This window comes from Lissotriton helveticus, chromosome 2_2 (genome assembly GCF_964261635.1).
Source record: "Lissotriton helveticus chromosome 2_2, aLisHel1.1, whole genome shotgun sequence".
NCBI classification, from domain to species: Eukaryota; Metazoa; Chordata; class Amphibia; order Caudata; family Salamandridae; genus Lissotriton; species Lissotriton helveticus.
Window position 1 is genome coordinate 90187573 of NC_136060.1, and position 25949 is coordinate 90213521.

The 25949-nt window shown below is 43.0% G+C and overlaps 1 protein-coding gene across 4 annotated transcripts in view; it reads right to left on the minus strand.

The window, feature by feature from the left end:
• Nucleotides 1-237: 237 nt before the first annotated feature.
• Nucleotides 238-25949, minus strand: part of TUSC3 (tumor suppressor candidate 3) — a 1466371-nt gene continuing 1440659 nt past the window's right edge. For all 4 annotated transcript variants that reach the window (XM_078678946.1, XM_078678947.1, XM_078678945.1 and 1 more), the window contains one exon: nt 238-555. In XM_078678946.1, coding sequence (XP_078535072.1) covers nt 540-555 — 16 coding nt within the window. In that variant the 3' untranslated portion in view covers nt 238-539. The remainder of the gene's footprint in view (nt 556-25949) is intronic.

The window sequence follows — 25949 nt, forward strand, 5'->3', positions numbered from 1 at the left end:
GGAAGTAGACTTAATAGGTAGTAATTACTCTCCTCATATGTGCGTTTGTGAATCCGTCACTTAGTGTATATGCGTATGCACTAACTTCTTAATAGCGTCTAAAAGCTCTAAAAAATCTACTTTGAGAACTTTTAATCTATGTGCAAACGTTCTTGATGATTTGAAGCGAAACCCTGGTATCCATAGTTCATTTATAAATCTACCTTTCTGGAACCAAAATAACTTAACAACTTTAGAGATTTTCCATTTTCGTTCATGTTTATTTCAAATTTGAACCACTGATGTCAATGATATATAGTCACAATACTGTCTATAATATAGTTTTCTTCCACTGAGGCACATTTATAATTAAAAAGCTTCCCTTTGTGAAACACAACACAACATTTTATTGTTTCTCGGGAATATGGTAGGTTATCACAAAACACCAAATAAACCAAGTGGGCAAGCATGCTTTAAACAGTGGGAGCATATCTTGTGTGCCATCAGTAAAAGGTTATCTTCAGAGTGTAAACATTGGCTCTTCGACCCACGATCCCTTTTCATTTAATTAAAAAGCTGAAAAGAAAAAAAGCAAGAAGAAATTAACATTATCAAGATTGTTAACATTTGTACACAAATCTGCAGATTATCTTTCATTTCATTTAAAATATTTTATATATATATATATATATATATATATGTATATATATATATATATATATATATATATATATATATATATATATATATATCAAAACAAAACCCTTTCAGGCATAGAGTGACGCATGGGGGTTCCCTTGTGTCTGGACAAAGCTATACCTCTCTGACGAGCTCTAATTAGAGCGAAACACTGTGTCAGGGGTTGCTTTAACTCATTTCAGGTTGGCTTGAGTTGGTATTTTACCAATTCAAAGCTGTAATACTGTGCCTGGAGTGATAAATGGCTTTTGTCATTTTACAGCTTGGCAAGGGCAGCACTGTGCTAGTCCTATGCATAAAGACTTTGCTGTAGAAATGACAAAATACTTTTTCCTTTTCTATCTCGGCAAGGATGGCACTGTGCTAATCCTATGCTTAAAGTCTTTGATAGAAAAACAGACATTTGAGGTGAGCCAATCTAGTGTCGCTGGTGTTGAGAGTGCTTTAAAAGGACCTGCTTTCCACCTAAACTTGAGAATTACCCAGAGTTGTCTCCTTCTTTTTTGCATAATTTATGCGTCACTATGCCTGAAAGGGTTTTGTTTTGAGTTATACTGGGTGCTCCTTTGTGTCTGGACAAAGCTATACCTCTCTGAAGAGCTCTAAGTAGAGCGAAACACTGTGTCAGGAGTTGCTTTTACTCATTTCAGGTTGGCTTGAGTTGGTATTTTACCAATTCAAAGCTGTAATACTGTGCCTTGTGTGATAAATGGCTTTTGTCATTTTACAGCTCAGCAAGGACAGCACTGTGCTAGTCCTATGCTTAAAGACTTTGCTGTAGGAATGGCAAAAGACTTTGTCCTTTTCTATCTCAGCGTGGATGGCACTGTGCTAATCCTATGCTTAAAGACTCTGATAGAAAAACAAACATTTGAGGTGAGCAGATCTAGAGTGTCGCTGATGTTGAGAGTGCTCTAACAGGAGCTGCTTTCCACCTAAACTTGAGAATTACCCAGAGTTCTCTCTTTTTTGTATATATATATATATATATATATATATATATATATATATATATATATATATATATATATATATATATATATATATATATATATATATATATATATATATAGTACTTAGGCCGCAAATGCAATACCACATTTTAGCAAGTCATAGGTTCTACAGCTGTGGAATGTCACTTGCAGCATACTGAGCTCATTGTTATGAGCACTAATAATGAAAAGTACACATAACATTTTGAAAAGATCTCCAGAAATGATACTTAAATATTTACGCAGCTACAACAGGTTTCTACCTTCTACTTTCCGAGGGTAATGAAATAATTTTATTGAATGGTGCCCAAAAGCAATGTTTTAAAAAAAATATTTCAAAAGGTAAGATTTTAGTATTGAATATTATAGCTAAATATCGTATGTTAAACTTTCATAGTTCGCTGTGTGTTGTTTTGTAATAAATCAAAAGTTTTATGATTTGCTTATTTTATTCAATAAAATAAACTGATACACGTATCCCCACTGAATGGCGCCATGACAAACATGACATTAAGGAGGTGTTCAGGGACTAAAAAATAGGCGTTCATTTTATTACTGTAATTCAATAAAGAACTAGATTTAATTTATAATACCAAATAATAAAACACCAGTTCAGACAAAGCAGTGCCTTTCTTGATGTATCCTGGGGATAGCAAGGAGCTTTGGCAGATCTTTAGTAGCTTCTGTATAAAAAATATACTTTTGTAAACACTTTTATCATTGAGAACTCCTCTACGTTGGACTTTTTTTAATACAAAATGGTGAGAATATTTTAGCTACTTTAACAAAAAACATATTTTTTTTATAGTTGTCAGTATTAATGCAAAACATCAATTAGTGAGGCAGCATGTATTCATTTATTTATCCGGGAATTTTCCACAGAGCCGACTTGTCATCCTGAGATCAATTCGCGTCACCTGAAAAAGATTTCTGATGAATTAAAGGTTGACGGTAAATTTCAGAAACGATTGTGTTATTGTAGCCAGAAGGGGCCTAGGACAAAATTTTATATGGAACCTGGAATATGTTGAGGACCTAACCCCTTCTGTAAAATGGTAGCATGATTGTGGGACTACCTTTTTTTGCTAAAGAATGGCTTCTTAAAAGGGTAACTTTTTTGAGTGGGGACTGGGTGTGGCCAACCAACATGGCCAAGTGGGAGTGAACCGCCCAAGCTCTGTTGCATTCTGACGGAATATAGAGGCAGCAGGAAAAAACAATGGATTAACTAGGCAGAATTTGCATGCCTCAAATTCAGAGAGGCTGAGCTCGGAGGAGATAACGGGACAACCGACGGCCGCTGCCTAATACCCGTAAAATCCAGTCAGACTCGGGTAGTGTTTAAAGTGGGATTAAAAGACAGGGGTCCCTGAAAGGGGCGTGGCCAATGCCATTAAGGGCGTTGCTTAAAACCTTTATGTCAAAAATTTGTGCTTAGCAGCATAGTGTGCCACCCCACTTGTATTTAGCGGTTTCTGTCATTTCATCCAGATATATGATACAACAAGTAACGTCATACCTACAACAAGTCAGGACTATTGGCTATGTCAATTGTTGTTAGTTGCCTAAGATAAATAAGCAGCAACTATGGCATGTATATAATATTGAACTTAAAGCCCTGGTGACACCAGAACAATGTTGCTGCTCCTGAGTTTCAAAAAGAGTAGGGAAATCCAAAGAGAAAATGACTCTAAAGTATTTCCCTTCCCCTACAACACTCACCTGGCATGACGTGATGCTGTAACTTCTCTACTAGTAAGAAGTGAGCAGTGTGAGCATGCGCACATCGATGTGCCTGCTGTAACTGCAGTCCTGAAAAAACAGACCACCTGTGCCAGGGCACAAAACAGAGCCCGATAGGGACCCATTTTGAGGCCCCCTTTAAAAAACTGCTGGTGTTCAGACCCGGTGAGACCCGGCCCACTTAAAGCCCTGGACTCGGGACTCCGATGAGTGCGTGGGAAAGACGTGGCTACCATTGCCCTGCACACCACACTGCTAGTGAGTAAGGCATTAAACCCCCTTCCGCTCCACTAGCTAAGCTGCAATCAAGATGCACAGCATACTGGGGTCCCGGCGCCCACTTCTTTTTGACCCCCAGCAAGGTGTAGAGATAGCACATAACTGTAGTGGACAGGTCTTGAGTCAAGAAAAGAGACTTGAAAGCTTCCCTCTGAACTGATTCCAGACAAGCTGCCTCCCTTTGGACTCGCCCCTGAAGATCGTGATTTCTTCCACCTCTGCTCAGCCCTATACTAGATGACAGACGGACCACCATAGTTACTATGCACAGCTTGGTCCCTGCTGTGAAAGCAGAGCTCCATACTACATGAGGAAAGGCCTATACTGAATACTGAGAGCCTCCATCACAGGGATTACTAACCCCACCTCTGAAGTTACAGTGAGGTGCATAGTGGGTAACTGGGAGACAGATAGGTATAAGCGGCCTGGAATAGGGAGTGGAGGACCCACAAAATTGAAGCATGAAGAGGCCTGCTACTACTGCACACCCATTGGATATAGAGGCTTGGATCTGAACGAGGAAGTAGGCCCTATGTTCTGATGCACCCGGCAAACTTCTAGCGACCTGGTTTCTTGTGAGGGTACAGCCATCTGTGGGTTGGCGTGGGAGCTTGTTGGTCTCTGGTAGTCAAAGAGAGAGCACTCTCAATCGCTCTCTCCCCTTCGCCCCCTCACCTGGGCCTCTGGTCGTAGCTTACATGCCTTCGAAAAAGAGGCAGCAGAATAGAATATACAGCTACTTCGAACCAACAGAACCTAGAGAAATGCCCTCTCCGTCTCCTGGAGACAGCACTCTGGTGCTAACCAAGGATGACCTCCTGTCTTCATTAAAAGACTTCAAGAAAGTACTGAGAGAGGAATTGAAAGCAGACAAGAACCATTCACTGGATGCTCGTTGTGCTGATCTCAGCACCTGGCTTTTGTCACTACAACAAGATGTAGACTCGGTGGGGATACGCACCCTGGATTTGGAAACTAAATTCCAGTCCTTAGAGCAATGGGTTTAATGAATAAAAGGCTCCAAGAACAGATGCAAGCCACACTCTTCAAATGTGAAGATTTAGAAAAATTGCTCCAGAAGCGACAATATATGCTTACGAAATCTGGGGGAGGAAGCAGAGTGCCTGACCTGGAAGCATTTGTGGTGGGATGATTCTCTCAGCTTCTAAGGGACCCTCAGGTTAAGCTTAAGCTCAGTTGAGTTCACTGAGTAGGCCAGACAATACTCAGCAAAGGTAAGCAACCCAGGGATGCCCTAGCCAAATCCCACTCCGTCAAGGTGAAAGAAGTGATCCGGCAAGCGGCGAGGAAATAGTACTCTTTCTTCTTCTAAGGGTGACATGCTCTCTATTTCAAGATGTAGCGCCATCTACTTTTGCCAAGCGTCTCCAGTTCTGCACGGTCATGGGAAAACTACACCAAGATCACATCAAAAACAGGTGGACTCACTCCTTTGGGCTTGAATTTGATTTCCCAAAAAATCATGCCACTTCACGGCCGTGCTGGAAGCAGCGATGCTATTAGGCCTACATGCCCCGGAGAGCAGAGAAGAGGAGATGCCCCTTGAGAGATCATCCTTTAGGCCAATGTCAGGATCGGGAAAAGGGTATTGGCTACAACAGAGACTTTTTATTGTATGAGATATTTACCACGTGAAAAAAATGTAGTAAATAAAACCCAATTACAATTATGAGAGGTCATTGAAAACCAGTGTTAAATGCCATTTTGAAATAAATCCAGTCACAAGCAGGTGGTAAAATTACCTGACAGTCTAAGGAATGAAAGAAAAGCTGTAAAACAATACAAAAAAACTAAGACTGGCACTACCATAGTGAAAAGTACAGTCCATGCACAGTTTATGCTGGAAAAATAAAATCAAACACACATTTGTACACTTGGGTGAACTGCATCAACAGCCATGGATAGATGAAGCACTTGCAGGTTAACTGCAGCAGCTCATACTTCCACTCAGCAGTACACCACCAAGGATACAGAACTGCTAGGTAACTTTTTTTGCTATGCTAGGTCCATGTTATGCTAAAATAAACCATGCTGGGGAGTATGAAAACCAGGCCACGTATCACGGACCTCAAGTAGTGCAGAAACACAAGATGCAAGCCAACATTGAAACTATTAGGATCAGGGCTCGAGTCGGGGTACCACGCGGGTGGACGGCGTCCCTCCACTCATTTTACTGGGTGGACGCCGTCCCCCCTGCTAAACATCTGGACTTCACTCTCTGGGCCGAGATCGGAGCACACAGCACGCTGCTCACGCACTGGCTTCTCAGATGCAATCGCATCTAAGGTGTGAGCGAGGAAAGGCAATGAGTCCGATGGTGCAAGACACCTTTCGTGACGTCACTTCAGGTCGTGACGTCACTTCCGGTGACAGCTTCCCCCCACTTCTTTTTTTAGGACTTGTGCCCTGATTAGGATGGAATCTATAAACATGAGTCAGCTTGTGATCCAGAGGATATATAGGCTTGCTAAGGGCACCATACAAAATATATTTTCATCATTATGGATACTCTCAAGCCCAAAATATGAAACAACTCTCATTCCCTTCTCCTGAAAAGGACAGCATATACAGTTTCCCTTTGACACACACACAGCCACACTGCAGTGACACATCAACCTTAACGTACAGGGTAGCCAAATTAACTCTTCATCATCAAGATTATAATGCATTATGAGTGCTGGTGTCTATTCTCAAAACATGTCAGCAGTACCAATAGAGAGGTCTTATTTCCTATGACAGCACATAAATTGGTTCATGTGAATATGGGCAACAAATTATATCAGTATCATGAAGTGCGCACCCTAGTGCCCACCCTGATTACCACAGGTATGCCAGCCACAGGGCCTGGCAGGTCTCTTGCCCGCAGGTTTTTCCCTCCTTGCTGCAGGTCGTGCAATATCAGTGGCCTACCTTGTGACAAGGCTCATAGGTTTGCTGGGTCAGTGTGCTGGTGGCTGCACTGCTGTTGTCACAGGACATAAGCTTGCTGGGTCAGCGCCGATGGCTGCGCTGAAGTTGCCACCTGTTACTGTGCGTTTTCCTCTGTATTGTTTCATTTCAGCCCAGTTTGTCATTCCACTAAAAATCCCAGAAGCCCCGGACGAGGGCCATCTTACGTGCGGCTGGGCATAAAGGGCGGCCCAGCCTTGTGAGATGCGCGCACTATTTTCTCACCATCCTGGAGGTCAGTTCCTTCTGCTACCTGGCAGTCCCCCGAGATGAGTAGCAGCTTTTGCAAGAGACTTACAAGAGCCTAAGAAACCCAAGTAAGACCAGTCTTTTCTTCTCTGTAAACCTGTCTTCTTTTATTACAATCCGACAACTGTGGAACAGAATAATTATTCCTTGGATCAAATTCCGATTCCATGAGTGAACCATGTTTTCTGAGATGATATTTTCCATGATTTCAATAGGGGTTTAACATTGGACTATTTTAATGTAGCACTAGAGATTCCGATTTGCTGGTGTCGTCAACTAAATGAAACTAATCTGTGATTCTTGAAAAAGACTCAACAACAAGGTTAATTATTAGATGAAGAGCAGTGAATAGACCTGCTCTGGTGTCAATATCTTTTAATTGCACAGTGTACAAATGAGAGTTCGAGGGTGAGTGGGAGGTGAGCTTTTTAAGTCATTCTACTTTCAACTTTTACGTACGCCTGATCCTTCTTTAGGAATTTAGCCCTGGCAAGGCTTTTTGCATTCTGGAAAGTATACCATTCGTCAAATCATATTCCAAAAAGCGTGGTGAATGCAGACTCCAGTAATGCTTTTGTCTTTGTCTTTGTCTACCTTTCCCTTTTCAGATCTCCCTCCCCCCTGTTCATACCCCAAAACCCTTTCCCTAACCTTGCCACTCTAATCCTCATTTCTATTTCAGCATTCTGGGTTGGAGATGCCTTGAGGAGGACCTAAAGATCATAATGCAAATCCCAAGGAAGGAGGTCATCGCTGACAATCAGTCATTCTTCACAATGATTATTCCCAGCCAAGACAACTTTTTAACAACCACACGCATATCCATTTGAACTGTCATGTCTTTTATTGTGAATTCTTCTTACCCTGAAACCTTCTTTTCATGTTGAAGATGGTCATATTTTTTATTACTATGGTTTGAGATAGAGCTGAGGTGGACAAACATCACCAGTTCCCATGCTCTTGTGCTTGACGACTCGTTTAAGTACCTAGCATTTCAATCAGGTGGATATATTGATACAGTATTCATTTAATCCATTTTGTTTTCTACGGGCATGGTTTTTCTTGTTTTTGGTGAGGTCCTGCGCATAAGATGAAACATTACATGATCATGGAATCTTAGCACCTCCTTGGCAAGGATCCTCAGCTAAAGATCCACAAACTTGTCCATCTTTACTCTGCGAGTCTCAATAATAGAAGAGTTTGGCAGGTTTCCACTTATGACGACTGTGTTATGTCAGAGGATGGCAATGGATTCTGTTTCTCTTGTTGTAAGGTGCTCTGTCCAAACAAAATGAATACCTGCACACTTCCATACAGGAAGGACATGATTTGGGGATGACCTGTGGTACTTATGTGCAGTGGGTTGCTCTGTCTTTTTCTGCTCTTTAGGGATTAATATTCTCATTCAAGGAAATTCCAATGACTGAAAATGAGCAATTTCTGATGATTTGTGCATTTGCTTTTTATAGTGTGCAGTATGTACAACTTCTAAAAGTGCCATTTCTAAAATAAAAATGTTAAATCCATCTTTACCATTAAAGAGGATTTATCATTCCATAGATATGAAACGTGATACAGCTACCCTTTTCTTTTTTTCTTTTTTTAATATTGTTCTTCCTTTTGCACAGTTAACAGATTTACAGCGCACTTCGTCAAATATATTCAATTCCATACATTATAACGGTACTTTTCCTTTCAACTCAAATCAACACATATAATAAATTCATGATAAAATTACTTCATAGCCTGAATTTCATTCAATTAATACAATAGTCAATCTCTTTCAATAGGGTGTGCAACTGCGGGTATACAGCAAATATGTGTATCAAATCAGCATCGGTCGAACTACACCTTGGGCATGTAATACCTGTGCTGCCCCCCCACTTTGCTATCTTCGCAGGTGTGAAACACAACGAGTACAAGGTTTTATATTGTTGAGACTGCAATGGTGCTGAGCATAATAGGGTGCGTCCTAGATCCAATGACTCTTGGAACCAGCTAGCTTCCCCAGTCAATTTCTCTGCCCACTTGGCACTATGCTTGTCCAAATCGTCTGGTTTTGTTGCTGTAAGGCTAGCATAAAAGCTTCGAATGGAGCAATCTCCGCCTAATCTTATCTTTTCCATGATTTCTACCTTACTGAAACCCGCCGACCCCCCTGCTTACCCCCAAGAAAACTTCTTATTTGCAAAAATTTAAAAAAATCCCTCCTATCCAAACCATATTTACACATTAAATCTGAAAATTGTACCACTCCATCCGTATTCCTTACATCCCCAATTTGAATTATCCCCTTATCTACCCACCCCGCCATTATAGTATCCCCAAATATCTGTGATGGAAATGAAACATTTTTATGCATCCTAGTGTAATAATTATATCGGCCAATTCCCACCTTCTTCATTACAGCATTCCAGATCTTAACTGCGGCTTGGACTGTTTTAAACCTTGTCCTTTTATAATATCCAAAGTCAGTACAATTAAGGAAGCAGTTATCCACCTCTGGCCCCAACACCGCAGAGTATATCCTAGCTGAATCATTAGTGGTTTTCTGATCTAACCCGCCCGCTCCGATTAAACCCCTCATATACTGCAGTACAGCTGCCCAGTAGTATAACTTAAAATCGGGCACCCCCCACCCTCCTCTTTCTCTCGGTAGTGACATAAATCTGTATGCCCTGCGTGTCTTGCCGTGAGCCCAAATGAACCTATTCAGTATATTCTCCAGTTCTTTAAACCATTTTTCCTCAAAAAACAGAGGTATTGCCCTGAAAAAGTATAAAAATTTGGGCAGTACTAGCATCTTTATGACATTAGTGCATCCAACTAGTGAAAGGTGTAAGTTGTTCATGCGCTCTAAATCTGTTTTCACCCTAATCATCAGGGGCGCGAGGTTATTCTGGACAACTGTATCTAGATCCGCTGTAATTGCCACCCCTAGGTATATTGCTGAATCCACTACCCTTTGATCATTACACACAACATATTGATTACACACAATTTGTGTTTTAGAGCTATTTAGGCTATATCCCGCCACCTGTCCAAATTTATGTGACTCAGTCTCAATTTCCCTTATTGCCTCGGTGGGATTGGATGTCAAAATGGCCACATCATCTGCGTAGGCTAGCGTCTTTGCCTCGTAACCATTCAACCTGATAGGTGAGATCTTGTAGTTACCCTCCAGCTTGCGTATCAATGGGTCTAAATAAAGTGCAAACAGAAGTGGAGATGACGGGCATCCCTGTCTGGTCCCACTTCTAATACTAACTGATGTTGAATAACACCTATTAACTCTAATCCTTCCTGACGGATTTTTATAGAGAGTCTGCATTGCTGTTATAAAGTCTTTCCCGATTCCACTCCACATTAGCGTGTGCCAGAGGTACTCCCAGGAGACCCTATCGAACGCCTTCTCGGGATCCAAAAAAAGCGCCGCCATAGGGTCTCCCAGGGTTCCTGCCGCATCAAACATTGTAACTACCTGTCTAATGTGTTGAGTGGTGCTTTTACCTGGGATAAACCCATGCTGGGTATGACTTACTAACCCCTCTATTACATCCGCTAATCTTCTTGCCAATATCTTGGAGTACAGTTTTGTGTCTGCGTTCATCAAAGTAATGGGTCTATATGACCCTGGCAATGATGGTATTTTGCCTTTTTTTAGAATAACAATGATATCCGCCTCCCCCCAAGATTTGGGTATAATTTCCCCCCTCAGTGCTCTCAGCATGACATTAAACATATCTTGACCGATCACTTGATGGAACACTTTGTTAAACTCGATCGGGAGTTGATCAGGACCCGCTGCTTTGCCTGAGGGTAATATCTTCAGAGCCATGAGGAATTCCTCTAAACTGAAGGGCGAGTCCAGCATCTCCCTTTCCTCCATAGTAATTCTTGAAGGGGTTATATCTCTAAGATAACATTCTATCTCTCTTAGAGTTCCTGTTCTGCCCCCAGCATACAACTCTTCATAGAATTGTCTGAAAACCTCCCTAATTATAGCTGTTTCAGAAACAAAGGTCCCACTCCCATCCCTAATCTCCGAGATATCCGAAGCTGCTAATCTTTGCCTAGTGCGAACCTCTAATAAATGTCCCACCTTTTCGCTTAATTCGTACGCAGCTTCCCTCTTGGTTAAGTAATCTTCTGCAGCTTTTTTAGAGATATTTTCTGTAGCTTCTGCTCTAAGAGCAATAATTTTAAGGAGGTGCTCTTCAATTGGTACATTCAAATGCAAATTTCTCGCCAATTCCTCCTCTTCATTCAACAAACTATGATAAAGTTCTCTAATTTTATCTCTTATCTTTTTCTGTTTATAGAGTACATAGCTCATTGTATCCCCCCTCACCCCGGCCTTAAAAGCATCCCAAACTACTCCCGAGGGGACTGTGCCTCTGTTGATATCCCAGTACATCCTAATCCAATCTGTCATATGTACCCGATATGCTTCATCCTTCAACAAAGCTCTATCGAATGACCATTGTATATCCTTCCGCTGTGTCTGTCCTATTCTAATGGTTAAAATCAGAGGACTGTGATCTGATACAATTCTGGGCTGTTTTTCGATTTGTGCCCCTACCATCAGAGGGGTAGATATAAAAAAATAGTCCAGCTTAACCAATATCTTATGAGGCGCTGAATAAAATGTGCTACCATCCACGCCTGGTCTCAGCTTAACCCATGGATCCCCTAAAGAGTTGTGAAAGGCCATATCGGTCAGTGCCCTATATACTCTCCTCTTCCTACCTAGATATTGCCCTCCTCTCTGTAAGAACGAACTGATGGGGTCATGAATATTAAAATCCCCACAGCAAATGATTGGTTCGGACCACAATGCCAGTTCTGTATCTAAATATTGGAATATCTCAGGGTCATCCTCTGTGGAGCCATATACGGACACTACTGGACATTTTTCTCCTTTAAATTTTATTTCCAAAATTACCCACCTACCTCATTGATCCTCCTTTTTTTTTAATACCTCTATCTCCCTTAATCTCCCTAGTACTGCCACTCCCCTGTGTTTAGTAGCTTGCTTGGTTTTTGCCAAAACGTCAAACCCTAATTGGGCAAGAAGATACCCCTTAGAATCTTCTACGTGTGTTTCCTGGAGGCCACATACGTTAATAGTAGCTATCCTACAACTCATTAAAATACCTGGAAAGGTTTTCCCATACTATAATACTGACTATGTATCTGGGGTTGATCCAAAGTCTCGCTACATTTTTCTGCATACTGTGTTGATTGTGCTGATCTTACTCCTTGTGCGCTGTCATAAGCCCTTCTGTGCTGCCTCGAATATCCTGTACCTTTTTTTTGCCTTTTTCCCCCTTTTTTTTCCCCCTATCACCGCCCAACCCAACCAACCCCCCATCCTGTTGCAGTCTCCCCCCCTCGACCCCAATTACTGGCAAATAGGTCAATGAGACCTATGTGTAGCCGCTCTGGTTTGTGGTGATCGCTCCCCTCTTCCCCTCCACCCAGTTTTTACCTATATCTCGTGTACCCCCTTAACCTTAACCCCACCATCAAATTACGTACCAAAACCTATCCTATCTTACTGAGCTGACTGCTTTAAACAAATAAAACCCGAATATACAGCCTACTCATTATTGTGCACACTTTACAACATCTTGCAATATTTCACATAGTGTATAGAGTGTTCTAAAGTGCCTCAGCCACCTTTCTGTCTCTTAATCTCCTCCAAGAATTGTTGAGCCTTAATCTCGGATAAGAAGATTCTTGTTCTCCCCTTTATGACTATCTTCAGCCTAGCCGGTAATAACAAAAATGCCTCTGCGCTTGCTGACTGGAAGGGCTTAATAAGTTGCCTGAGACGCCATCTTCTCTCAACGATAACATAGCAAAAGTCGGGCCTAGCAAAAAAGGTGGTCCCCTCAAATGTTCTTTTTCTGTCTGGTCTGGCCTTATCCATTATCTCCTCTCTAAGAAGGAAATTTCCTACGTATATCAAGATAGCCCTGGGTAGCGCAGGTTGTCCTGGTTGGCCCCCACCGCTCCGATCTTTCCTGATATTGAAAGGGAATCTGTGTGCCCGTTGGATTTCTTTCTCCCACTCCCACTCGGCCTCCGGGAAGGCCCCTCTTAGCAGATTAGTCACAAATTGCATAATATCCTCCCCTTCTGCCTCTTCTGCCACCCCCAAAATGCGAATGTTATTCCTCCTTTGTCGATTTTCTAAATCCTCGATCTTCCATTGTAAGTCACTTGTCAGCTTCTCTTGCTCCCCCTTAAAGTCTTGCCATGCCCCCACCTCATCTTCGAGTTTTCCAGTTCTCTCCTCCACCTCGGTGACTCTTTCTGCTAACCCATCATATAGTTTATTTATTTTCCTAAGAGAGTTCTGGATTTTTTTGACGTTTGTCTTGCCCTGCGGCTTTCTGTTCTAGCCTCCCCTTGCATTTGCTTAAGAGTGTTAAAGGGGCCTGGCTCTGCAGGGGGGTAGGAGTATTTGCATCATTGGGGGATTTGTTGTCATCCGGGTAGGTCTGCGAGGTAGCAGAATAATCCCATGTTAATTTCTCTCCCCCCGCTGTGGGTAATCCAGTATCCATTACACGCCTTCTCCCTTTAAGACACTTATTTTTCTGCGTGCTCTCTTTCCTAAAGGTACTTGATCCAGAGTCCGACTCATCATCCACCTCCTCGCCCCCTTCTGAATCAACTTAGCTTGTCTGTGTAGTGTCAGTATCCTCATCAACTGAGTAGAAAAGGTCACCTTCCAATGATCCACCATCCTTCCTCTCCGCCCCCACAGACCGATTGTTACCATCCAGGGGCCTTTCTCTAGCTACTAAACTGGTATTACTCCCCCAACTGTTTCCAACCTTTTGCTTTTTCCCCATCTCAGCCTCTACCTGCATCAGTGCCTCCAACATATCTGCACTTCCCGCAGTCCCGCTGATTATGGGTGTGGGCATCTCTTGTCTCTGAGCGTCATTTTCGGGGTCTCCAGAATTCTTCACCGTACTGCTGTTAGTATCATACAACGGAGCTCCCATGGCTGTACTGCATACTCCGTTATCGCCGCTATTAGCTGCAACGGCTGAAACCTGGGGTTGCCTAGCAACCACTCCCTCCGCGCCGGTAGCGTCTATCGCAGTGTGCTCGAGGACGTTCCTGTATCCTGCCTGCGCTTCTCCCGGCTGCGTGTTTGTCCTAGGGCTGAAGGACTCCATCAAGGTAGGCTGCCTCAGGGCTGATTCTTTCCCCTTACTCGGCCCGATTTCTGCCTCTCCAATGTATCAGCTGCGGTGAGACTTGCCAAGTCCTGCTCGCGCGGCTCAGCCCTTACCGGGTTTGCTGGAATCAACGCGGTCGCTGGCTTTGAGCGGCTTTCTGCTTTCTTTCCCTTTTGTGCTGGGGCCGTAGTCTTTCTAACAGCGCCAAGTCCTCGCTGCTGTAAGCCAGGAGTCCCAGTATCATTATTCTTTCTCACATTTGAATTTGCCATGCTTCCGGTATTCACAGCTTGCTGCCTCGCAGTACAGGCTGCCTTCTCCTTTTCCTTGTCTTTATCCATTTTAGCCTGACGCGCTGGCATTCCCGCAATCTGTAACCGGACCTCCGCTGTCAAACTGTATATTTTTAACAAGAGCCAGCGAGCTCCAGCTTTAGCTATCGGGTGTGCTTTCCAGATGTTGTCCCACCTCGTATGTGCCCAAGCAGCCAACTCCATAGGGGGGGATCGATCAGGGGGTAGTAATGTCTTTTATCCCATCAATCTGAGTAGCGTGAGGAGAGAGGTCAGGAGCGACTTCTCACCACAACCTCCCGGCGGCCATCTTGCCCCCTTATCCCATCAATCTGAGTAGCGTGAGGAGAGAGGTCAGGAGCGACTTCTCAATACAGCTACCCTTTTCTAATCAGGAATTACAGTGTAAAAGTATTTTAAGGAATTCCCAATGCTAGTCTACGAGAGTAAATACCACAAATTCTGTATTTAAAACACAGTAAATGCCTATTCCATGGTATACAGCATAAACTCATAATCAATGTTATTTAACACATGCTATTTACTGAACTCTTTGGAATCAGTATGTACTGAATGTGAGAGTTTGGCTATTTAAACCACCATGCTCATGATCAAGGCCTCAGACAAGCACTTTGCATGTGCAAGGGTAAACAAAATGCACAAACTGATCATTTCATTATTCCAAGGGTATTTTAGTGTGCGCAAATCGCACTGTATATAGGCGTAGTATGTAGGAAATATTTGTTCTGCCACATAAAAGGTGATACATCTGCTCAAGCCTAATCCATGTCTACACTTGTGGTTCAACATACAAGGGCAAGGAAAGGCTCATATCAGATCAATCCTGAGCACTGTTTTATGTGTCATTTCCCCATACAACAAGGCACGTTGACAACTTTGGTGAACCTTTATGACTTTATTTCATGTCCAGCACCATATTCCATTGCAGACATAAAATACGAAGCACTGCAGAGGACAGAGAAGTTAAAGCCTGATGTTTACAGTGCCTTTCCTGCACTTGTGTGTGAAGAGCCAAGGGTCGCTAATGTGACCAGGAACATCTCACAATATGGTGCTCTCTCAGCTGTGCAATATGACCCTTCAAATAATGCAAATAAAAATGATAAAATGCTAACTTAAAATCAAACTTTTCAGTAAGTACTTGTACTCATATTCTTCCAGACAAAAGCTTTTGCCTTTGCTCCTCCCCCTCTTAAATGTTACCAATCTCAGGAAACACAGTCTACAGAAGGCAGGCAATCATAGCCAGATCCTACTGAGTAGAGAAAACGAGGCAGAATCACGGACTCATGACAAATCAGAACATATCCAGTTAGAGAAAAGTGGGTACCACGACACTGGGGAAAGTTCCAGACCACATTATCCCTTGTTCCAAAGGAAGCCTAAATAAAAAAGCAGACTCCTGGACCCGACCTATAGAAGGTTCCAAACCCTGAACATCAGAAGAGAAGAAAAGTAAGATAAGACTATCAGCCTGGCGTACGAGAATAATCTAAAGCAAACGCCTGGACCCGATCTATAGAAGGTTCCAAACCCTGAACCCCAGAGGAGAAGAAAAGAAAGAAAAGACTAGCAGCCTGGCCTACGAGAATAATTTAAAAGTTAATATTGCACTAGCCACCTGTTCGAAAAAGAAAGGAGATCACTCCCAGGGTGGGACATCAATCACCACACCTTATATAAAGAAGGATATCAAATATTGAAAACGGTGACCCCAAAGAACAGTCTTGTCCTGAAGAAGGTGTTATGGTATCCATGGTTTTAACACCGAAACGCGTCGACGCACTGGTTTGAATATAGAATCCAAGTAGAGCCCAGGGAACAACAGATATTCATGAATTTTTGATACTGTAGCTCCTACAAGAAAATATTGAAAGGCGATTGGATCAGGTTACTGCGTAGCAAGAGTATTCTAAGCTACTGATAGAAGGGGGAATGTTTCGATTTAATAATGTATTGTGATTATGTGATGAATAGGTTCTTGTCAATGTGTTTAATCTAATTTGCCTGTAATTGATGAGCTATTGTGTATACTCGTTTCAAATGCCATACACTGTAAATTTCTAATGTTTTTAATTATGTATGTTTTCAGGAAGTCTTTTCTGAAATTTTAATTTATGAGTGGAGGATAGTTTTTCTTCCTTCTTTTATGGATGAATGAGAGAAATAAGATATATTAGGGTGAACTAAAGAGTAGTGTCTCCAGGGATTTTTCACTGACTTTCAAAGCACACCACTTAAACCATAGCCATGCTATTACTGCCATGAACTGTGGTGTTGTATGATCCACTGACTTCAAAGTGGCCTACTTGGCCGGTCACCATATCACATTGATATGTTGAGACAAAAAGCATGATGATCTGCTCATGAAACATTGCAGCCTTTCGAGCTTCTAAGGCAAGAAATGGCTTCTGTTCCTCTATGGTATATTTTCTATCCTTTGCTCTGGCATCATAAGTTTGTTTTGTTGATAACCTGTGCTCACCCTCTGGTAGCTTGGCACAGAGCAGTCAGGCTTATTTAAAGAGGCAATGAGTAAAGTATTTGTGTAAAACACACAGTAGCCTAATGAAAATACCATGGACTCCATACAGGTTAAACCCGAGGTATGAATATTGAAAGAATAAACCAAAATAGTGCTTAGAGGTCAATTTGATGTCTGGCTAGATCAGGGTAAATCCAAACTACAGGCTGACCTTGAAGAAGGAGGGCAGGCCGGCTACAGGACTCAAACAGGTCCCGAAGACAAAGAAGCATGGATGGAGCAAAGTCTCTTCTTCAATGATTCTGTTGTCAAGTACATGCATTAGAAAATATTGTTCCAGAGTCCCAGTCTCAACTGCACCCCAACCAGTGGTTAATTTGTAAATAAAAATTTGTGCTGAGGCTCTCCTCAGGTGGCAGCTTGCACCAGCACATTTCTTCTGCTAGCGCTGCGTAAAACAGAACCAACTCTTAACCATGAAAGTGGGGAGAGGATGTGGAGTAATGGCCAGATCTGCTGTCTTCGGAGCTGGAGAACCAGGTTCGAGTCTCAGCATGGGCTCAACATTATGTGATTCTAGGCAAATCACTTAATCTCCCCTGCCTACCATAAATGAATAGGTCCACCAATGTTGATGAATACGCGCCGGTGCTGAGTACCGGAAACCACCAGCTCAAATTAAGTACTGACCCCAACCCTCCTAGAACCCACCTGTTCTGATTCATGCAGTTGTTTTGATACATCGAAGTTGAGTCTTGCAGTCGAGGCCTCGGATAGGCACTGCATGATCCTCGAGCAGTGCAGCGATGTCTTCGGCTAAGCACTGTGGAAGAGTCCAATGCCACTGCGTTGCTTCTGATGGGTGTCGTGGTGACGATGAATCAGTTTTCCAGCAAAACAACTGTAGAACTCACTTCGGAGGCCCAGAAGTGCGGGGTACCTCACACAAGGGTACGACTCACAGATGGTAGAGTCCAGCAGCATCAGCAGAGTTGCAAGAAGTCTTTTATGACCCTGAGACTTCAGAAAACAGGAGGCAAGCCAGCAAGCCCTTAGAGTCACTCTAAGTTCAAGTGAGATTGGTCCGCCAGTTCTTGTCCTCAGCAGATCATCAGGCAGCAAGGCAGCTCAGCACAGCAATAAAGGAGTTCTTAGAACAGTCAGTCAAGCAGAGTGGCAATTTTTGTAGCACAGCAGTACTTATTCTTGGCAGAGTTTTTCACAGGTCCATTGGTGTACCGTCTTAGTAGGTTCAGGGCCCCAGTACTTATCCCCAAATGTGCCTGCCCTTGAAGTTGGAGTGACTTCAGAGCAGTCCTTGAAGTGCACAGGTCCCCTTTCATCCCAGCCCAGTTTTCCAGGCAATCTGGGGGGGAGATTGGCGCAGTAAGCCCTTTATGTGGGACAAATGTCTCCTGGCTTTAAAAGCTACTACCTGTTATTCTCTTTTTAAATCCACTTAGTAATGTAAATGACATGTTGCTTTAATGTGTGGACTGATATAGTGTCACCTTTTTTTTTTTGTACGAAAATCAGATATGAGTTGCATTCTTTTCTGTGTCCGGTCCTTTCATCAGTAAATTCCAATCATGAATGGAGGCTACCCCCCTGGAATCTTTTTTCCTAGGAAGGGCCCAAAACTGCGGGCTACTCACAGCTTTTTTATAATAGACATTTTACTAAATTGTTAGAGTTCGAACGAAATTGACCACTCCATCAGTGTTAATTACAAATGATTCTGTTGTCAAGTACATGCATTAGAAAATATTGTTCCAGAGTCCCAGTCTCAACTGCACCCCAACCAGTGGTTAATTTGTAAATAAAAATTTGTGCTGAGGCTCTCCTCAGGTGGAAGCTTGCACCAGCACATTTCTTCTGCTAGCGCTGCCTAAAACAGAACCAACTCTTAACCATGAAAGTGGAGAGAGGATGTGGAGTAATGGCCAGATCTGCTGTCTTCGGAGCTGGAGAACCAGGTTCGAGTCTCAGCATGGGCTCAACATTATGTGATTCTAGGCAAATCACTTAATCTCCCCTGCCTACCATAAATGAATAGGTCCACCAATGTTGATGAATATGTGCCGGTGCTGAGTACCGGAAACCACCAGCTCAAATTAAGTACTGACCCCAACCCTCCTAGAACCCACCTGTTCTGATTCATGCAGTTGTTTTGATACATCGAAGTTGAGTCTTGCAGTCGAGGCCTCGGATAGGCACTGCATGATCCTCGAGCGGTGCAGCGATGTCTTCGGCTAAGCACTGTGGAAGAGTCCAATGCCACTGCGTTGCTTCTGATGGGTGTCGTGGTGACGATGAATCAGTTTTCCAGCAAAACAACTGTAGAACTCACTTCGGAGGCCCAGAAGTGCGGGGTAACTCACACAAGGGTACGACTCACAGATGGTAGAGTCCAGCAGCATCAGCAGAGTTGCAAGAAGTCTTTTATGACCCTGAGACTTCAGAAAACAGGAGGCAAGCCAGCAAGCCCTTAGAGTCACTCTAAGTTCAAGTGAGATTGGTCCGCCAGTTCTTGTCCTCAGCAGATCATCAGGCAGCAAGGCAGCTCAGCACAGCAATAAAGGAGTTCTTAGAACAGTCAGTCAAGCAGAGTGGCAATTTTTGTAGCACAGCAGTACTTATTCTTGGCAGAGTTTTTCACAGGTCCATTAGTGTACCGTCTTAGTAGGTTCAGGGCCCCAGTACTTATCCCCAAATGTGCCTGCCCTTGAAGTTGGAGTGACTTCAGAGCAGTCCTTGAAGTGCACAGGTCCCCTTTCATCCCAGCCCAGTTTTCCAGGCAATCTGGGGGGGCTGGGGGGGATTGGCGCAATAAGCCCTTTATGTGGGACAAATGTCACTACCTATTTAGATGTGTCACATTCCTGCCCAGGAAGGCTACCAGAATGCTGATGAATGTAGACGAGTCCTCTGTCACATCCACCCTTCCTGTTCTTGTGGCTGTCTAAAGGGAATGCACAAAGTGTAAATATCACCTTTCCCATATGTGTATTGGAGACAGGATGCAGCCACATGGAGCAGTAAAAGCAGAGAAATGTCCACTTTCTAAAAGTGGAATTTCTAAAATAGTAATTTTAAATCCAACTTTAGCGTTAAAGAGGATTTATCGTTACCATTCCATAAACATGAAACATGATGCAGCGTCTCCCTTTTAATCAGGAATTACAGTTTTAAAGTGTTTTTAAGGAATTTTCAATGCTAGTCTGCTAGAGGAGTAGGCCTCACAGTAGTGAAAAATGAATGTAGCTGTTTGTCACTACTAGGACATGTAAAACTTAAAAGTTCATCTCCTACCTTCAACTTACATGGCATCCTGCCTCTAGGCCTACCTAGGGCCCACCTTTGGGGTGACCTATGTGTAATAAAAGGGGAGTTTAAGGCTTGGTAAGTGGTTTTAAATACAAAGTCAAAGTGGCAGTAAAGTGCACACGCAGGCCCTGCAAAGCGCTCAGAGTCCTATGGGCAACAAAAGGAAGGTAAGTAGGCAAAAAGTTGGGGGAAGATCACCTTAAGGATGACAGGTCTAACATGTGTCCTCATCTGATAAAAGTGAGGAGATCTACCCAACCTCTAGGGATTTTTCATCACTACGGCGGAAAAACCTCGATAGACCGTTAGTATTGGCGTAGTCTACCCTTGTCCATGTTCCTCCCTGACGTCCATAAACTGTTGGGAAATGGACCACCTCAATAATTTTAGATTCTCACCTCTCATTTGCATGAGACACTTGAGAGGCCTGTGATCAGTTTGAATCAGAGAGTGAGTACCAAACAGGTAGGGCCTCAACTTCTTCAATGCCCAGACCACAGCAAAAAGCTTCTCTCCCTCTATAGCACTCCACCTCTGTTCCCTGGGAAGTAACCTCCTGGAGATGAAGACTACAAGTTGGTCCAGACCCTCTTCCTTTAGCTGTGATCAAACGGTCCCTAAGTCATGCTCTGAGGCTTCTGTTTGAATAATACACTCCTTGGAGAATTCAGGGGATCTGAGCACATGGCCTGTGCACATTTTATATGGAGTAATGGGGTAAAATGCAGTTTGGCATGCCTCTGTCCAAATCACATTTCTGGGCTGCTTCTTATAAGCCAGCTCTGTCAAGGAGGCAACAATGGTGCCATATCCCTTGACAAACCTCCTGTAGTACCCAGTGATGCCCGATACTACTCTGACCTCAGTCATGGGTTGTGGGGGGCTCCCAGACCATAATAGTCTCTATATTGGCCTGAGAGGCTGCGCATTGCCCCTGCCTACCAGGTGTCCCAAGTACACCTACCCTATTTGGCACTTACTGGCCTTGATAGTCAGGCCTGCCTGCTGCAGTGAAAAATGTGGCCCTTCCAAGTGCTACTGAAGACAGCTATGTCATTCAGATAGGCAGATGAGAAGACCTCCATTCCAGCAAGTACATGCTTTACCAACCTTTGGAAAGTGGAAAGGGCATTTTTGAGTCCAAAAGGCTTCAACCAAAATTGGTAGGGGACCTCTGAAATGGAAAGGCTGACCTTTCTTTGGCACCTTCTGTTAGAGTGATCTGCTAGCACCTTGATTCAAGATCAAAGGTTACTTAAGTACTGGGCAGCCCCTAACTTGTCAATCAGCTCATCAGCCTGAGGAATGGGCTAAGAATCAGTCTTTGTTGCAGAGGTTAAGCCTCTTTAATCCACAAAGAACTTTGGTGTGACACATTTTGGTACCAGAATTACAGGACTGGAGCAGGGGCTACTGGAAGGTTTGATCACCCCAATTCCAGCACCTTGGAGACTTCACTCTTGAGTCTGGCCCTCACCTTCTCCGACAACCTGTTAGACTAAACAGGGAGGTTGTCTCCCGTGTCCACATCAATGTTGCACAGGTGGGTAGCCCCAGGATAAGGGAGGACATATAGGAGTCCTGTCCCAACACTTGGTGTCAGTTCCTCTGCTGCTCAGGAGTAAAAGTGGGAGAAAGGATCACTCCTTCCACAGACCCACCCTACTCCTTAGAGTCCGAGGGGTCAGAGAGAGGTTCACTCTCCTCTTCTCTATCTGTCACCAACATCATGGTTATCTCACATTTCTCAATGTCAGGTTTATGGCAATGAATTTGAAGCACCCTGCGGGGTTGCCTGGGGGTCTTAAGGCCCACCAGGTGAATGGCCTTACCTTCTTCCTAACCCCCTCCTAGGGCCCAGTCCAAAGACACTGGAGGGCCCAGGTTTACCCAGGTTCCATAACCATCACACCGTAGTGAAATCAAATGTTGCTGTTTGTCACTACCAGGACATGTAAAATTGAAAAGTACATGTGGTACCTTTTACTTGCACATCACCTTGCCCATAGGGCTAACTAGGGCCCAACCTAGCGGTGAACTTTGTGTAATAAAAGGGGAGTTTAAGGCTTAGCAAGTGGTTTTAGATGCCAAGTAAAAGTGGCAGGACACTATACACACAGGCCCTGCAATGGCGGACCTGAAACAGGTTTGAAATGCTACTTGTGTGGGTAGCACAATCAGAACTGCAAGCCTACTAGAAGCATTTGGATTACAGGCCTTGGGTTTATGGTTTACCACTTTACAAGGGGCTTACATGTAATATAAATCTGCCAATCAGATATACTCCAATGCTACCATGTGTAGGGGACATAATCACGGGTTAGCAGTGGCAAAGTGCTCAGAGTTCTAAGGCCAACAAAACGGTACAGCAAAAAGTGGAGGAAATTAGGCAAAAAGTTGGGGGAAGTCCACCCTAAGGATGACAGGTCAAACACTCTCCAAGGCTAGTCTCCTTGCTCCCAACCCAAAGGGGGTGTTGTATGGCCAAATATGCTGCTCATGCTCTAGATGGTGTAGAAGAGAGAGGTATTAGGCATTCCATCTCTGTGACTTTTCCAACTGTTCCTCTTACTCTGAGGTGATCTTAGCAAGCCTACTTCCTCCCAGGACCTCAAGGCTTTGATTAGATCAGGCTCCCTGTTCCTGCACTTCTTGCTCAACTTAAGTTCCATTTCCTTGTATTGGGATTTTAAGGCTGTTGCAGATAGGTCAGAAATATGACTTGAACCAAAACAAAAATTATCCATTAAAGATGAACAATGGCCAATCTGCTGTTTGTCCTTGTGAAGTCAGTCCTATTTTAGTCTTTTCAGACCAAGATACTCAGGGAATGTTTGACCTAATCACACCACAGTCCTCCCCAAACAGACAGGAATTCTTACACATATGTTGATTCCTTTTCTTTTCCTCTGTATCTTCAAGCAGCTTTCTGACGTTGGCACAGAGGGAGTATCATAGGATTGAAGTACAGAGATTGACCGAATTGTGTTAACCTATTTGATTTTAGTTTCTGTACAATACCCTTCAATCTTTCTCAAAACATAACCTAATTTATTTAAAAATCAACCTCAGAAGGCTAGAATGTCCCAGTTTTCTAAATCGGTGATGGAACAGATTGGCGAAAGTTATATTGTTTGACTTTTTATATATATATATATATATATATATATATATATATATATATATATATATATAATTCACTGAAAAAACATAGGTTTCAGGCCTTATATAGTTAGGAATTAGCTTTTAAAAAACCTTTGAAATTCACTCAAAAAACTATACGTTTTAGGGGTGTTATAGTTAGCTGGACATTTCACTCATACAAAACCATTGAAATTGGTCCTATATAGTTAGTTGTACTAACTATATTTCGCGCACCCGCAACCCACTGCTGATGATGTCACATATTAGATCATTCATGACATAGGCCTGAAACCTATGGTTTTTTCAGTGAATTTGCAAGGTTTTTTAAATGCTAATTCCTAACTATATAAGGGCTGAAACCTATGTTTTTTTCAGTGGATTTGCAAGGTTTTTAAAATGCTAATTCCTAACTATATAAGGCCTGAAACCTAAGGTTTTTTCAGTGAATTTGCAAGATTTTTTTAAATGCTAATTCCTAACTATATAGAGCCTGAAACCTATGGTTTTTAAGTGAATTTGCAAGGTTTTTTAAATGCTAATTCTTAACTATATAAGGCCTGAAACCTATGGTTTTTTCATTGAATTTCGAAGGTTTTTTAAATGACAATTTTTAAATGTATTAATTGTTATTTTTTTATACTGATTTACTACATTTTTGCAGGCAGGTGTTCAGAGGGCACGCCCCATTTTTACAACGTTCTGTAGCGCAACCCCTGGCGCGTTTGCAGAGGAGGAACTAATTTCCCTTGCATACTGGGGGTCCCTGGGGGGCAACTAGCCCACTAGGAGCCTCCAGTATAAGCCAGGGAGCTGCATTACAGAGAGGTGTAATGAGGCCACACCCTTTTTTACACCTCTCTGCAACGCAGCCCCCGGGCGTGTTTGCAGAGGGGGAACTAATTCCCCTTGCATACTTCGGGTCCCTGGGGGCCAACTTCGTCAGACACGGTCGCTCCCACGCTCCCTGGCTCCTGACCGTATCGTTACCCTTACCTCAGACCATCTGCGTACTTGTGCATCTGCATTAGCGCTTGTGACTCAGAACCACCTAGCATTCAGAAAGCAACTTAAAACGTGGATATTTGACAAGTAACTCCCCACCCTTCTTCAAGCGCCTTGAGACCCTCCGGGTATGTAGCGCGCTATATAAATGACCTGACTTGACTTGACTTGACTAACTAGCCCACCTGGAATCTGCAGTATGCGCCAGGGGGCTGCATTGCAGAGAGGTGTAATGAGGCCACACCCTTTTTTACACCTCTCTGCAGCGCAACCCCTGGCGTGTTTGCAGAATAGGAACTAACTCCCCTTGCATACTGGGGGTCCCTGGGGGCCAAGTAGCCCACCAGGAGCCTCCAGTATGCGCCATGGGGCTGCGTTGCTTTGCCCCAAGGGCGGCGGTCCCCGGGGCAGTGTGGGGGGGATTGTGGACCCCCCACACTTCTTTATCACTATGTCGCTGCGATTTGGTCCCCCCGGGGGGTAATTTAAAAAAAAACAGACCAGGTTTTTTTTTTTTTAATGTGGGCATTTTTTGTCCTTGTGGGACCACCTGGCAGGCCTAGGGGGTCAGGGTGTATCTACACTGCCCCCTTTTTGTGTTCTTCACGTTTGTTTTTCTGGTTTCTTGTGCCTCGGTCTATCTAGACGCACACATATACACATATATATATATATATGCATATATATTTGCTTTTATATAAATGTATGTGTATATATATATATATATGTATATACATACATATATAAACATATATATTCTGCATATCTATATAAATGCATGCATACATATATGCATACATATGCATGTTATTTACATGAAAGTTTGAAAAACACTATTAAAAGCAAAGCTAAAAAACCACCTCATTACAAACAGAATGGCTTTAACTTAAACGAGGGCGAGATCTATTGCATTTTCAATGCTTGTTTACTTTGGTTCCCTCAAGAAGGCATTCAGATGTGTCACACATTTGCCATAAATTCTGAATGTTAGCACTCTAGTTGCTCATTATACCACTGTAGTAAAGCTACTGCTCACCAGGGAAGTCTGCTGCTGGTATTCAAAGTGCATGTTTCAGTCTGCATGTCAGAATGTTTTAATGAAATAGAAGAGGATTTGAGAAGTCACTCAAAATGTGCCCTAATTTTTCTTTCTGAAGCACTAGTCATACTTTCTATGGCAAAATGAACCCCCTCATTTTGTTCCTTTTTAAATTAAATGGTTTCAGACTTACCACTTCATTCCAATCAAGATGGCTTCTGGTGTGCCATACTTTTGTCATAAGTAAGACTGTTAGCACTCTAGTTGTTCTTTAGAACACTCTGGGACATTCTGTCATTGGGCTATACTTGGGCTACATCTGGGTGCTATTTGGGCTACATTTGGGCTCTTTTCTCTCTGGTGGCCATCTTGGGAGACTGCATGTCCGAATTTTTTAATGAAATAGAAGAGGATTTGAGAAGTCACTCAAAATGTGCCCTAATTTTTCTTTCTGAAGCACTAATCATACTTTCTATGGCAAAATGAACCCCCTCATTTTGTTCCTTTTTAAATTAAATGTTTTCA